The sequence below is a fragment of the Belonocnema kinseyi genome, chromosome 4, assembly GCF_010883055.1.
Source record: "Belonocnema kinseyi isolate 2016_QV_RU_SX_M_011 chromosome 4, B_treatae_v1, whole genome shotgun sequence".
Taxonomy (NCBI): Eukaryota; Metazoa; Arthropoda; class Insecta; order Hymenoptera; family Cynipidae; genus Belonocnema; species Belonocnema kinseyi.
In genome coordinates, this window is record NC_046660.1 from 36,067,383 (window position 1) to 36,082,001 (window position 14,619).

At 26.9% G+C, this 14,619-nt stretch overlaps 1 protein-coding gene across 1 annotated transcript in view; it reads left to right on the plus strand.

The window, feature by feature from the left end:
- Nucleotides 1-9,356: 9,356 nt before the first annotated feature.
- Nucleotides 9,357-14,619, plus strand: part of LOC117171932 (methanethiol oxidase) — a 15,792-nt gene continuing 10,529 nt past the window's right edge. The window contains exons 1-3 of the mRNA XM_033359596.1: nt 9,357-9,411; nt 9,525-9,685; nt 11,872-12,051. Coding sequence (XP_033215487.1) covers nt 9,396-9,411; nt 9,525-9,685; nt 11,872-12,051 — 357 coding nt within the window. The 5' untranslated portion in view covers nt 9,357-9,395. The remainder of the gene's footprint in view (nt 9,412-9,524; nt 9,686-11,871; nt 12,052-14,619) is intronic.

A 14,619-nucleotide genomic window follows, 5' to 3' on the forward strand; every position in this document is an offset into this window, starting at 1 on the left:
AAAATTCATCTTTGTATGTTTATATTTTAATATTTTTAATTATTCTGGATCCTGGATTCATCATTACCGAAACTCATCATACGATAGCGTATAGGAAAATTGGAAACTGGGCTCATTCTAAACTTAAAAATAGAAAAAAATTGGTAAAGTACTTTAATGGCGGCCCCTTATACATTTGTCTTATTTTAGACTTTTTCAATTCATAATTTTTAATAATAATTCAAGGTTTCATACAAGATAAGAAGATAAAATAAAATTCAACAGTCTGGATAAATATTAATTCAAAATAGAATCAGAATGCAACAATTACCAGAAAAGTTGAAAAAATTAGTGCTCGCATGTGTCAGATTAATTTGGACCACATACAAATTTTGAGTGTACCTGAGAAGAAGCTTCAAATTATATTGCGACCGTTATGTTGCGACCGAATATATTGCGACCAAATATAGACTCATGAATTTGTTGCTATTAATGGTGTTCACTGATTTTCCACGAATTTATAAGAAGAAAGTTTATATTCTAAGCCAGTACTGCAATTCTTAAAATCGAAAGATAATGGTAAAAAAAGAATTACGCGTAGTTCGATAAAGATGTCGCTTGTTCAAAAAATCCTCTTGTGGCTCTCACTTATGGCAATCTTTTTTTTGGTGATATTTTTAACTAAAAAAAAGTTTGTCTTTGAGTCCAGAAAAAATGCCCTATTTTTAGAAATGATAAGCAACATTAGTAGCAACCTAGATAAGTTAGATACTGACCTGGATCAAGTACTGAATAGAGCAGAAGCTGCTAAAAATAGATTGAAACAATTGGCTGTTGTTCAGCGAGAAAACTTAATGATTTGTGCCCTCCTTCGTCAAAAACGCAAACAAATCTCTGCAGAAGAGTCAAATAAAAAAATAGTCACGTGAAACGAACGAAGATAATGCAAATAATATGCCACTCTAAAAATGGTCATATTTCATGCTGCGAAAGCAAAATTGTAGTCTTAGACAATTTATTATTAAATTATTCGAAAATCTTATGCTTATTAGAGTTAATTAAATGTAAATATATTTCTAAAATATCTGGCGATAACTGTGAAACTAATTTGCTCATATACAAAACTGCAGTGTCAAAATGAAACTATAAAAACTTTCATCTTAAGAGCAGCTCGGCTCTCACATGCCGTGAACCTTCGCTTTGAAGAGAGGTGGAGGGGAATCAACGCGTGTGCCTGACGTGCGCGCGCACACTAGCCGCTAGCCCAACCGGGGTTCTCCGCATGCGAGAGCCAAGCTGCCCTCGTCTGCTAACTTCACAGTGGCTCTAATCCGCTATGTAGGGTATTATGTAGGGTTTATTAGAATTAAGGATTCGAAGAATAATTGTATTTTCCTACTGTACGTTATCCGAAGCTATAATATTATTACCGGGGTGGCTGCATGATTGGAAAACCGGGAATTTTTTAGACTGGCATATCAAAAATTCCATATCACATAATCATATAAGGCAATTTAAAATAATCTTTCTATGTTTTTTCTTTTTGAGAAATTATTTAAAAATTAAAAATTAGTTCGATTTCAATTTTTTTTAATGTTAAGTTAAATTGTTAACTTTTACAATTACATTGAAATCCTTCAATAGCCCTTTGATAATATATAATTATAAAACCTTTTACTTTCAAGTTTAAAGAAATTTAAAATGTAGCTTTGAAGATTGAAACAATTGCAAATTGAATGAATTCCAAATTAAATGTTTTTAATAAAAAACGATTCTAATTTACAAGATGATTCTGAATCTATTTAAACTTAAACGATTTTCATGCTTGATGTTAATAATTTTAATATTTTAATGTAATAGCCTTGGTAGTTAAACATATGTAAACGTCCATTTGACCTTTATAAATTATTTTTAAATTTAAAATAACTTTAAATTATTCGATAAGTAATTAAACGTTTTTATTAAATTTCAAATGCGATTCAAATATTGTTTCAGACTCAAATGTTCCATTTTTAATTCATTTAATATTCGAAAAGTCGTAATTAAGAAAAGTAACGATTATGTAGTATTTGATAATATTTGACTGTTCGTTTAAAACGTGCAATTATAAATTAATTTTCATAACTCAACACTTATTAATTCATACAAAATTTGTGTGTGTCGCAGGGATATTTAGAAGTTTTGAACAGATTTAAAATTTATTAAAAACTTGAGATGATTTCAAATAATGTAAAACAAAATGTACATGTCTACAGATTTCGAACAAAAACATTTAGAAACCTTTTAAGAATTGAAAGGTTTCAAACAAATCTTTTAAATCTTTAACATTTCTAGGAAAATTAAAACTTAATATTTTCAGGAAAATTAAATAAAAAATTTTTTTTTAAATTATCTTAAGAGAATATTTCTAAATATATATAAGCAGAAATAAATTTTAAATCTTAATTGTCACAGTCCAACGAATATCGGGAATTGTCACACGGGGTCCATTGGACCCTAGCGTAGAAAACTGTGGATAATTTCTCGAGTTTTGAATAAACTTACCTGAAACTTATTGTGATTGTTCCTGAAAGCCTTGTAAACAATATGCTATTGCTCATATAAAAAATTCAGATGTTAATATAGGGAAAAAATTTAAAAAATGAAGCAGACATACAAATATTTGCGATTGAAAAAAGCATGAGCTCCAATAGACCCCGAGTGATAATTAAGGGTTAATGTATGAATAAAAATGGAAGAATTATTGAGTTGAAACTACTTGAGGTATTTTCTATGTGAAAAATTAGTTCTCTGAAAAAAAAATTTTTCTATGATTTCAAATAAAAACATTATTTTAAATTAAAAAAAGTAAAAATTAAGCAAAAAAAAAAAGAAAAGATCTTAAGAATGTTTTCTGTAAGTAAACTTTTTCTGACTAACGATTCTTAAGAATATTTTTTAAATTGTTGAATTTTAATAATTGATGGCTTCATTTTTTGGGTACAGTGGTTTAATTCTACTGTTTTCAATTTTTGAAATATTTTTGACTTGCTTTTAAAATTTGAAACAGTAGAGTTGTAGAAAAGGTGTACAACGAGAAAATAATCTATGATTCACTGAAATTTGATTTTTTTATTGGTATTTTCGTAAGGTATACGTTTTTTTAATACAAAATAAAGATCTTTTATTTCACAAAACATGAATAATAATATTACTTCAATTATGAATATCATAAAAACTTTTTTTTCCAGAGAACTGATTTTTGGCAAAACTATATTAAAATTAAAATGATTATAATAAAAATTGCTTTAAATGATAAAATTTATATATTCATTGATTCATTTTTCATTTTAGAGCATTGAATATTTTAATAAGAAAATTAGTTAACTTGAATTTTAAGGATTTAATATTTTAGAGTTCCACTTCGAGCTTAGCGAGTTCGAATTTGTTAATTTAATTGATCCTGAAATTGTTTTCGATAAAAACGGCCACCCTGTATTGAATATGATATAAATGTTCTATATAATATAGTGTTCCGAATGGTAAATTTCGCTGGAGGTTTTAACTTTGAGATACCGAACATATTTTGATTCGCTTCACACTCACTGTCTACCTCTCTTGATAATTTAATCTATTTTAATCTAATGACTATTTTTTATACTTCATGTATAAAATAATTAGTGCCATTTATATATACAGAATAAACGTTTGCTTGTGTTTGATTCTAATAGACATTAGTAGTATACCTAGGAGAGTTCTGGAACACGGTTTTGTTCCGAGCTAAACGACGTAGATCGACGATACCTAGTTGACCGACTGAAGGTAATCTAGAGTCTTAAATTACATGCTTTTGACATTATCGGCCGTAAGTAATGCAAATTTCTACTGTATGTCCGGTAGATAATGTAGCTTCGAACTCTATCATCAGTCGGTAATCTTGGTTTCTGCTAGACATATCCTGGGTTTCAATTAGGAAGGAATATATCTTACTGGCTGGAGGCACTTTATCACCTTATCATGGTTTAAAAAATGCGACTGTTTATTTAAAGACATACTTCGAAGTTTTAAATAATTAAGTGTGAAGAACGGAATTTTGTATTTATTATGCTAAAAGTTCGAGTAAGAATAAGAACAAGAGCCTCTAAAATGATAGACAATCATATATAAAACAAAATAGAACAGAAATTAAATTTTTTTATCAATACGATAATTGTAGATGCAAAAGAGTATTTTGTAAAGTTTGCACTCGTGTAGTTGAAAAAAAATGAAAAAAGAGGAATGTCAAAAATTTTCCAATTTTTCGAAGTTTACAACAAATAAGAACGCATCAAAAATATCTACTGAAAACCTTACAATGTACTTTATTCCAAGTGGTAAATTTTAACGAATACAAAATCCGATTTTTGGAACAAAATTTAAGATAATGGGGCCAACAAGTGAAATTATAGTATGTAAATATTATGCGTATTTTAAAACTGTCAATGTTTGAATTTTATTAAACGAACGATCAATTTCAATTAGCAAATAAGTTATTATATAAAAATACGAAATAGGGGAGAGTCAGCCTAGGGGTATTCAAAAAGGCGTAAAAATCAATGTTTCCTTTAGGAACTTTATACATTATAAATTTAAATCAGTCAAAAATCGACTGATTAAATTAATCAAGCATCCTTTTTTTTAATTCATCTTTTTCATGAAAAATTAAATCCTTCGGTTGAATGTTGAACTATATTGTTAAAAATTCATTTTTATGGTTAAACAATCATTATTTTAGTTCAAAACTTTTTTCTGAGTTTTAAAATTCCAACTATTTTGTTGAAAATTCGTTGTTTTATGGGGTGAAAAATGAAAATTAATTCTTTTACTGAGAATTTAACTTTTTCATTTTTTGTTGAAATATAAACTGAAATAATTTTTGTTAAGAATTCATTTTTTTAAATAAAAGTTTTAGCTACTTGATTGAAGGTTTAACTGCTTTGAACAGAAAATTATTTTTGGTTGAAGATTCATGATTTCAGTGAAAATTTATCTTATTATTTGAAAATGTAACTATTTTGTTGAAAATTCGTTGATTTATTTGTTTAAAATTAATTTTTTAAGTGAAAATTTAACTATTCTATTTTTGGTTAGAAATTGATCTTTTTTCGTTATAAGTTAAAATATTTCGTTAAAAACTAATGTATTTTGTTGAAAATTCGTCTTTTTTCTAGAAAATTAATCATTTTGCGAAAAAATATTATGTTTATTTAAATTCAATAAATCGGTTTAAAGTTGAACCGCTTGATTAAAAATAAATTCTGTTGGTAAATTTAACTATTTGGTTAAAAATGAGTTTTTTCTTGGTTGAAATTAAAAAAAAAATTTAATTCATTTTTTTAAAATTCATATACGTAATTGGTTTAAAGTAGAACTGCTTGAAAAAATATTCATTTTTTTTGTTAATTATTGACCTTTTGGCTTTAAAGTTCAACAATTTGCATGAACTTATTTTTATTTCATAACTGAAAAATCTTTAGTTGTTGAAAAATTGTACGTTTGGTTCGAAAATTCATCACTCTGTATTTGAAAATTCATCCCAGTGGGCACAAAGTTTGGCGACGTCTTTAAGACATCGTTACGTCATCTTTACGAAAACTTTACGACATCCTACGTCGTATGATCTGACGATGTCTTTACGATATCGCAAAGACATCGAAACGACATGGACATAGGATGTCGTAAAGATGTCGTAAATATGTCGTAACGATGTCGTAAAGACGTCGCCAAATTTTGTGCACACTGGGATCCTTTTGCTTGAATATTCCATTTTGTTTGCTGACAATTAATATTGTGAACTAAAAATTTAACTATTCTATTTTATGGTTGAAAATTGATCTTTATAATTATCATTCCAATTATTTGATTAAAAATAAATGCATTTTGTTGAAAATTCGCATTTTTTAGAAAATTAATCTTTTTGGCGGAAAATAATAATTTTTGTTGGATAAATTCAATTGCTTGGTTTTAAGTTGAACTATTTTATTAAAAATGCAGTCTTTTGTTGAAAATTCGATTTTTCGGTTGACTATTAATCCGTTTTAGTAGAGAATTCAACTTTTTTATTGAAATTTCATGTATTTTGTTACAAATTCGTAGTTTCGGTATAAAATTAATCTTCTTAGCAGAAAATTAGGTTTTTTGTGAAAATTCAACTACTTGGTTGAAATTTGAACAGCTTTGTTGCAAATTTATCTATTTTTTATTAATGATTTCTCATTTCAGATGAAAATTCATCTGTTTGGTAGAAAATTCCACTTTTTTGTTAAAAATTCTTCTTTTTTGTTGAAATTGTATTTTTTTTTTGGTAAAAAAATTAATCTTGTGGATGAACAATTTTTATTTTATTTTTAAAGTGGACCTTTTTAAGATGAAAATTCAACAGATTGGATAATTAAAAATGACTGATTTCCGTAGTGGGTCAAATTGAATGATTTAGAATGTCACTTTTGATTAATTTAAATTTAGAGTGTACGTTATTTGCATTTAAATAAACATTGAATAGTAATCTTATTTTTATTCTTTTGAATATAAAGGACAGGAATATCTACAGTTTATTTATATATTTTGTATGCAAAGTTTATTTAATTATTGAAATAATAATAATTTTATTTTTTATAGTTCTTATTGTTCATTTTGGGCGACTCTCCTCTGTCTTTCAAAAAGTCTTGTACTTTTTCAGACTGATTTTTAAATACCCATGTTGTAAAATAAATGAGCAAAGAAAGTATTATACCCTCCATAAGCGGAACTTTATAAATAACGTGTGATTTCACGCAGTGTGTGTTTATAAATTTATCACAGAAACAAATATATGTATAGAAAAAAAATTAAATCAAGGACAGAATTTTTTTTCAAATTAAATCCTAATTTTGGAAGATAATAATGATGGGTGAATCAGTTATAGGCATATCGATTTTTTCATAATAGCGAACTTACTTCTTTTTAGGTACCATATTGCGTGCTGTGTTTTGACGAGTTGATTCGAATTAAACTGGCTTTTAATTGTGTTATCTATTTTAAGAGCGTTTGTATAATTAAGTATACATATTTATGCACAAAAAGAATTGTTGATAATTACACATGTTATTCATTTAGTTTTAAGAATTCAAAGTGTTCTTATCATACATTTCTTATCATTCTTGTCATGCAGTTCATCGAAAAGTTATTGAACTTATTATGCTTAATTAATATAAGCAACAGAATGTATGCTATTTAATCATTTCGTCAACATATGTGTGTATGTTAATATTTATAAAAATGCTTGCAGTTTAATAAAAAATGAAGTAAAACATTTTAATAATTCGTGAGCTGTTTTTCTGAGAATTATTATAAAAATCATTTTTCGAACAGCCGCTCGATTTCCATAAAATATTTTTAAATTGTTAAAAAATTACTGGCCAATAATTTCATGCACAAGCATAACCCATGCCTTAAAAAATGGATACAGCAGATTCAGAAAATATGAATAACTGTGTCATTTTTAGAAGTTCAGTCGACCTGGCACCGAAAATATTCAACCGATTTATCTGTCAGTTTAGTCAGTTTTTTCTCTGGTAGGTTTTTTTAGGTAGAGTTTAAGTGAAACTTTTTAGAACATTTTAATTTTTTTTTTCTATCAATAATTTACCATTTATGATTTATTCGATTGGCGTAGAAGTTCAGTTGACCCAGAGATTAAACTAATCAACCGAGTTGTCAACAAATTTAAGGATAAATTAATTAAATGAGGCTTAAGAGTTAATTTTCAGGAAATTTTTATTCATTTCTTATTTTTAGAATTTTTTTTCTTTTTATGCATAATATTAGATTTTTTTAGAAGTTTCGTCGACCTGGAGCCTAAAATATTTCACCGATTTGTCTAGAGTGTTTAGGATAAATTAATTAAATTAATAGCTCAAGTGCCAATTTTCAGGACATTTATATTCATTTTTTATTTTTAGAAATATTTAACTTTTTATGCCTATAATTCGATTGTTTTAGAACTTAAGTTGACCTGGAGCCTAAAATTTTTAAATGAAGCTAATGTGCCAATGTTTACGAAATTTTTATTTATTTTTCATTTTTTTTAGAAATATTTCGCTTTTTGTGCATACAATTCGATTTATTTAGAAGGTCACTTGACCTGGAGCTCAAACTGTTCTGATTTATTTTAAAATTTTAGGATAACTTTTGTAGCTAAAGCTTAAGTGACAATACTCATGAAATTTTTATATACGTTTTAGTTATAGGAATATTTCACTTTTTTATCTCCAAAATTCGATTCTTTTTAGAAGCTCAGTTGACCTAGAGCCTAAAATATCCATCCAGTTTGTCTAAACATTTTAAGGTAAATTAATTAAATGAACCTCAAGTGTCAATTTTCAGGAAATTTTTATTCATATTTTAATTCTAGATTTTTTTTCATTTTATACATACAATTCGATTTTTCTAAAAGTTCAGTTGACCCAGAGCCTGAACTTTTCAAACGATTTGTCTAAAAATTTCAGGCTAAATAAGCAATATGAAATTCAAGTGTAATTCATTCAAAAAGTTTAGAATCGATTCGTGTACAAGTTTTAGAATAAATCTATTATATGAAGCCAAGAAATTTTGATTAATTTTTTATTTCTATAAATATTTCCATTTTTATATCCAAAATTCGATTTTTTAACAGTTCATCAGTTGACCTATAGCCTACAATATTCAACCGATTTATTTAGGATTAGGTCTCGAAAAATTTTCATTCATCAATTATTTTTCATGATTTTGCAATCAAATTGAGAAAATTATATTTTTTAGCACTTAGGCCGACGTGAAGCTTACACGATTAAACCGAATTCTACCAAATTTTCAACATGATTCCGCTAGAATGAACATCTAGGGTTCCATGGAGATGAAAACAGAAAATTCATTTATAGTTATATTTTAATTTTATGCCATCAATATCAAAATTTATTACATTCATTATATTGCGTTGAGTATTGAATATTCTGATTACTTTGAAACGAGTATTTGATTTAATACAAAATTGTATTAAAAGGGGATAAACTGCAAACTTGGCGAGATTTTTTATCCTTTTTTGAATAATAATAATAATAATAATAATAAACTCGCCAATTTTTTCATTTTTGCCCATTTTAAAACGTTCTCAATATTTATGTAAGTTTATCAAACTAAAAAATTGTTAAATTTAGATACCTTTTAGAGTGACTTAGATGTTATTGTTATTTTTATTGTAGTGAATGCTATTGTATTCGCCTAGTTATCAGCACCGGATAAATATAAATGTCCGTTAGAATGGGGGGAGTGAGGGGGGGGGGCTATCTGAGTCAGATAAGCGTCTGCCACGAACTTAAAGAAAAACAGTTACTTTGCGGACGTTATTTCTGCTTGTTCACATTGTCCTCCAGCAATTGAAAATGGCAAAAGTAGATAGTAAGTTAAAGAAAACTGTTAAAAATGATAATAATTCTTATAGTTTACGGGAAGCTTATGCACGCAGAAATGTAAATTTATAAGTTTTTAAAATCATAATATTTAAAATGTAGAATGTCAGTCTTGTGGACCAGGATATCCATCTCCAAAAAGAGCGATGATCGAAGGTCCCAGAGAAAAACTGATGTATGCAGTATGCATCCATACAGACCCAAATAAACCGGATGTTCTTTCCACCGTGGACATTGATCCTGAAAGTCCAACATATTGCAAAGTAATATTTTTTTATTATATTTTAATATTTCCATATTCATTATTAGTTTTTACAGTAAGGGGCCTTCCATGAACTATGTTTTCCATTTTGGACTATTTTTGAACAAAAAGTTTAATTTTAACCAAAAAAAAAAAAATGAATTTACTATGAAAGGACGAATTTCCAACCAGTCAAATTAATAAAAAAATACCATTTTTAACAAAATAGACATTTGAATTCTTAAAAAAAAAGATATTTTTTTTAGTAAAAAACGGAAAAGCCAAATTTTCAGTTTAAAATGTAATTTTCTACAAAGAAGGCGAATTTTCAACTAGAATTTTCAACTTATAAATAATCCAGCGAAAATTGGAATAGTGAAATTTTCAAATAAAAAATATTTTTTAACTGAAAAGAAAGAATTTTCAACAAAAAAGTTAAATTTTCAACCAAAGAGAAAAATCTTGAAAAAAATTAATTTTTCACAAAGTATATATAGTTCAAATTTTAACCAAGTAGTTGAATTTTCAACAAAAACTATAAATTTCCATCAAAAAAGTTTATTTTCGAGCAAATATTTAACTTTTCTACCAAATTGTTGAATTTTAAAGCTAAAAAGACTAACTTTGTAAAAGATAGTTTAATTGTCGATCCGAAAAATGTGAATTTTTTACTGAAATGATGAATACTCACTAAAAAAATTAATTTTTTAAAAGGTACATTGTTTAACTTTAAGCCGGTTGGTTTATTTTTCAACGGTTGCATTTTCCACAGAAAATGATAAATTTTTAACGAAAAAGATTAAATTTCGACTAAAAAAGAACGAGTTTTCCACTAAATACATCAATTTTCAACAGAATTGTTACATTTTAAAGTCATAGGAATAAATTATTACCGCAGTTGAATTTTCAATCCAAAAATATGATTTTTAACCAAATAATTACATTTTCATAAAGATATTTTAATGTTTAAACGAGTAGTTGAATTTTCAACTAAAAATATGAATTTTCATCAAAACAGTTTATTTTCAACCCAATAGTTTAATTTTCTACCAAATTGTAGAATTTTACCACCAAAAAGACAAATTTTCTTTACAAAAGTTTTATTTTCGACCCGAAAATATGAATTTTTAACTAAAATGATGAATCTTCAACAAAAAAAAAAACATAAATTTTTTGAAGTACATAGTTTAACTTTAAACCAAGTAGTTGATTTTAAATCACCAGCATTTTCAACGAAAAATAATGCATTTTCAACTAAAATGATGAGTCTTCAAAAAAATAAATTTTCAACAAGAGCTCAACATTCATCCCAAAAAATTACTTTCTAACCAAGAAGATTAATTTTCTAAAAATGAAATAGTTATATTTTTAACCAAGGAAATGAATCTGTAACAAAAAAATTAATAAATTCTTAACAAAGTAGTTCAACTTTCAACCAACCAGCTGAATTTTTGACTAAAAAGATGAAATTTTAACATGAGATAGTTGAATTTTCAACAAAATAATTAAATTTGCTACTAAGCTCAAAAAATTTTAACCAATCGAGATGAATTCCGAACCAAAAATGTAATTGTAGAATTTTAAACTTGCTTTAATTTAATTTTCTTATCGGGTTTTATTAATCGAGTTCGCATTTCAGCGAAAAAACGATCAAAAGGGAAAAAGGGTAAGTTTCTTGACAAAAGGATGAAAAAGATGAACTTTTTAATAAATGTTAAAATTCTCAAATTTTGTTAAATTTTCTCATCAGGATCGTACCGTAATTTTTTGTATAACCCCATTCCTCTCAGATAACGTTTTTTTCAATACTGTTCTTCCGATGTTAATACTTACTTAAGTTTGGGTTAAAAAATAAAAACTACATCTCCTAGTTGTAGAAAAATTGGCTGGAGTGCAATAAAAGCCGACTTGTGTTTTTAAAAGTCCCTTATTTATCATTTTTTTGTACATAACTTCATCAACAACAAATGAAAAATGATTAAATTCTGGAAATTCAAGTATAGGCTATTATTACACCCAATAGAATGCCTTTTCAACAAAAAGATATCTTTAGATTTACGGTAAACAAGCTATAATAATAATTAATTTCCTTATTGTTGATGTTTCTGATAATAGTCTAAGAAGGCCTCATGTCGACCTTTAATCATATAATTAAAATTTAATACTATAACACTTCAACAATTGCCCATATTTTACCATTTTTTGTAGATCATACATAAACTTAGAATGAAGCACGTTGGTGATGAAGTTCATCATTCTGGGTGGAATATCTGCAGCAGCTGTCATGGTTTGCCTCGAAAACGTGACACGATGGTCTTGCCATGTTTGGATTCAGACAGGATTTATTTTATAGATGTTACTAATGAAAAGGAACCCACTATAAAAAAGGTAATAGCAGTTCGAAACTTTGAGATTTACATAGCTACACTCCAGGTCCCATAGAAGTAATTTCTTGAACCACTGGCCCACGCAGTTTCTCAGGGGGGCAGGTCGAGAGCCGCTTGCGACTCTCGCCTCGGAAGGGCCGCAGTGCGCGAGTACTCAGTCGAGTGTATTGCGCGATATTATGTATTCCAATTAAAAACTTGTCTTATGGCCCTGACTGTTTGCGTTTCGAGGGTACCTATTTAGTAACAAGGCCAGTGCGAGGCTACTCCCGAAATTTTTATCATTTGGGACTTGGAGTGTATATATTTTTTCAATGAAAGCTGAAATAAATGGATTGGTCCTGAGCGACTACTTTATATACATGATGTGCCTCTAGAAGAAACATTATCTCTATTTATAGTTTACTTCGTCTTCGGGGTCCCTATGAAATTCCCATGTTGAAATTCTTTTTGACTTTTCCCTGAACAATTTTACATTTTGCCTGACATTTATACATTTTTCTCTTAAATGTAAAATACCTCGAAGATGAATAATGTAAATACCAAAAGAGTGTTTGTTTTTAAATTTATTTTGAAGACTTTTAGTGACAAGAGTCATACTGTATTTTATGATGGAATTTATAGATATTACGGAAGAATTTTGTGAAATAAAAATTAAATTTTAACTAAATGGTGAACTTTGCAATCATCAAAGGCAAGTTTTTAACAAAATATATTAATTTTTACCCAAATAATTGAGTTTTTAACTAAAAAAAATTAATTTTTAATAAAAAATGGGCGAATTTAATTTTCAGTAAAAACATTAAAATTTCAACGAAAGATATTAATTTATTCACACCAAGGAATATTATAATTTTCAATAAAAAACAGTTGATGTAATCAGAAAGGCGAATTTTTACAAAGCATTTTAGTTTTCTACCCAAAAGTATGAATTTTCAACCCTAAAAAGACAAGTTTTCAATTAAATAAATGATTTTTTTATTTAAAAATGATGAATTTTTAAGAAAAAAATGAAAAAGTTACACTTTCCGCTAAGAAATTAATTTTTTTTAATTTCATGCAATTAGTAATATTTCTACCAAAGAAATTAATTCTGAACTAAAATAATGAATTTTTAACAAAAAAATAAAATTTTAAGCAAATAGTTGAGTTTTCAACTAAAATAATATAATAGTTAATATAATATGTTAGTTAAATCTTCTGTTACGACAACTTATTTTTAACAAAGAAAACGAATTCTTAACAGAAGACTAAGTTTTTAACTAATTAAATTAATTTAAAAAAATGAATTTTTCTCAAAGAAGATTAATAGTTGACAAAATTGTTTTTCTACCTGTTTCAATAAAAAATTAATTTTGAACCGAATAATTCAAATGTCAAGAAAAAAGATGAATTTTTAAATAAGCAAGATAAATTTTTAACGAAAAAGAAAATAGAGCAATTTTTAGTTACAGAATTTATTTCAAACCATAAACATTTTTTTACCATTAAGGTTAGCATTCTACCATAAAAGATGAATTTTCAGTTACAAAATTAAATTTTATACAAAAAAAAACTAATTTTTCAACAAAAATGTTAAATGCTCTGTGAAAAAAGATTAATTTTCAACTAAATAGTTGCATTTTTACCCAAAAAGAATACACTTTTACGTTAGCAGATGAATTTTGAAAAATAAAATGTCGAATTACTAAAAAAAGTTTGAGTTTTCTAACAAAAAATAGACATTTTTAACACAAAAATTAATTCCCAATCACAGAAAAAAACAGAAGATAAACTTTACATCGATTTCCGACGAAAGATTCTCTGCAACAAAAATTAACTTCACAGGATAAAATTTATACAAATATCGGTTACACTTTCTTTTGTTTTTCCATGAAAAACACATGTTTTTTGAAAGACGCAAAGTTGTCTAAACAAAACTTTATCGCTCTAAAAAATTTCCTGCAACAAATTTTATTCTTAGTTTTTTCTGTGATAATGCAAAATGGAATAGTTACATTTTCAGTAAAAAAATTAATTTTAAACAAAAGAAAAAAAAGACCTTTTAATAAAGTTGTTCCACTTTATTAATTAAGTAGTTAAAATTTTGAAACAAAAAAGATAAATTTCCAACAATAGACTTGCATTTTCAACCAAGAAAGATTTTTAACTTATTAAAGAAGAAAATATCATTTAAAAAATTGAATTTTTATACGAAAAAAAATATTTGCATACAAAACAATTGAATTTCAAATAAACTAATAAAAATTTCAACCAATCAATATTTGTAACCGCAAACTACAAATACAAAAAAGTTAGCAATTATTTGTTTAAAGACATTACTGTTTAATACCACTATTTTCTAAATCTAATTTGATTGATGTTTCACAATTATGGATGAGGAGGTGGGAGGGGTTGCAAATTTCAGAAAAAAAACGTCTTACTTAATTTGTGATATTTTCGCATTTGCCCTGACTTTCCTGGATTCGCTGACCTGCAGCAATCATGTTTTTACAGATTAGACTAGATTTTTTTACTCCTCGCCAGTGGCGGATCCAGGGGAGGTGCTTAGGGGGTTCACCCCCCCCCC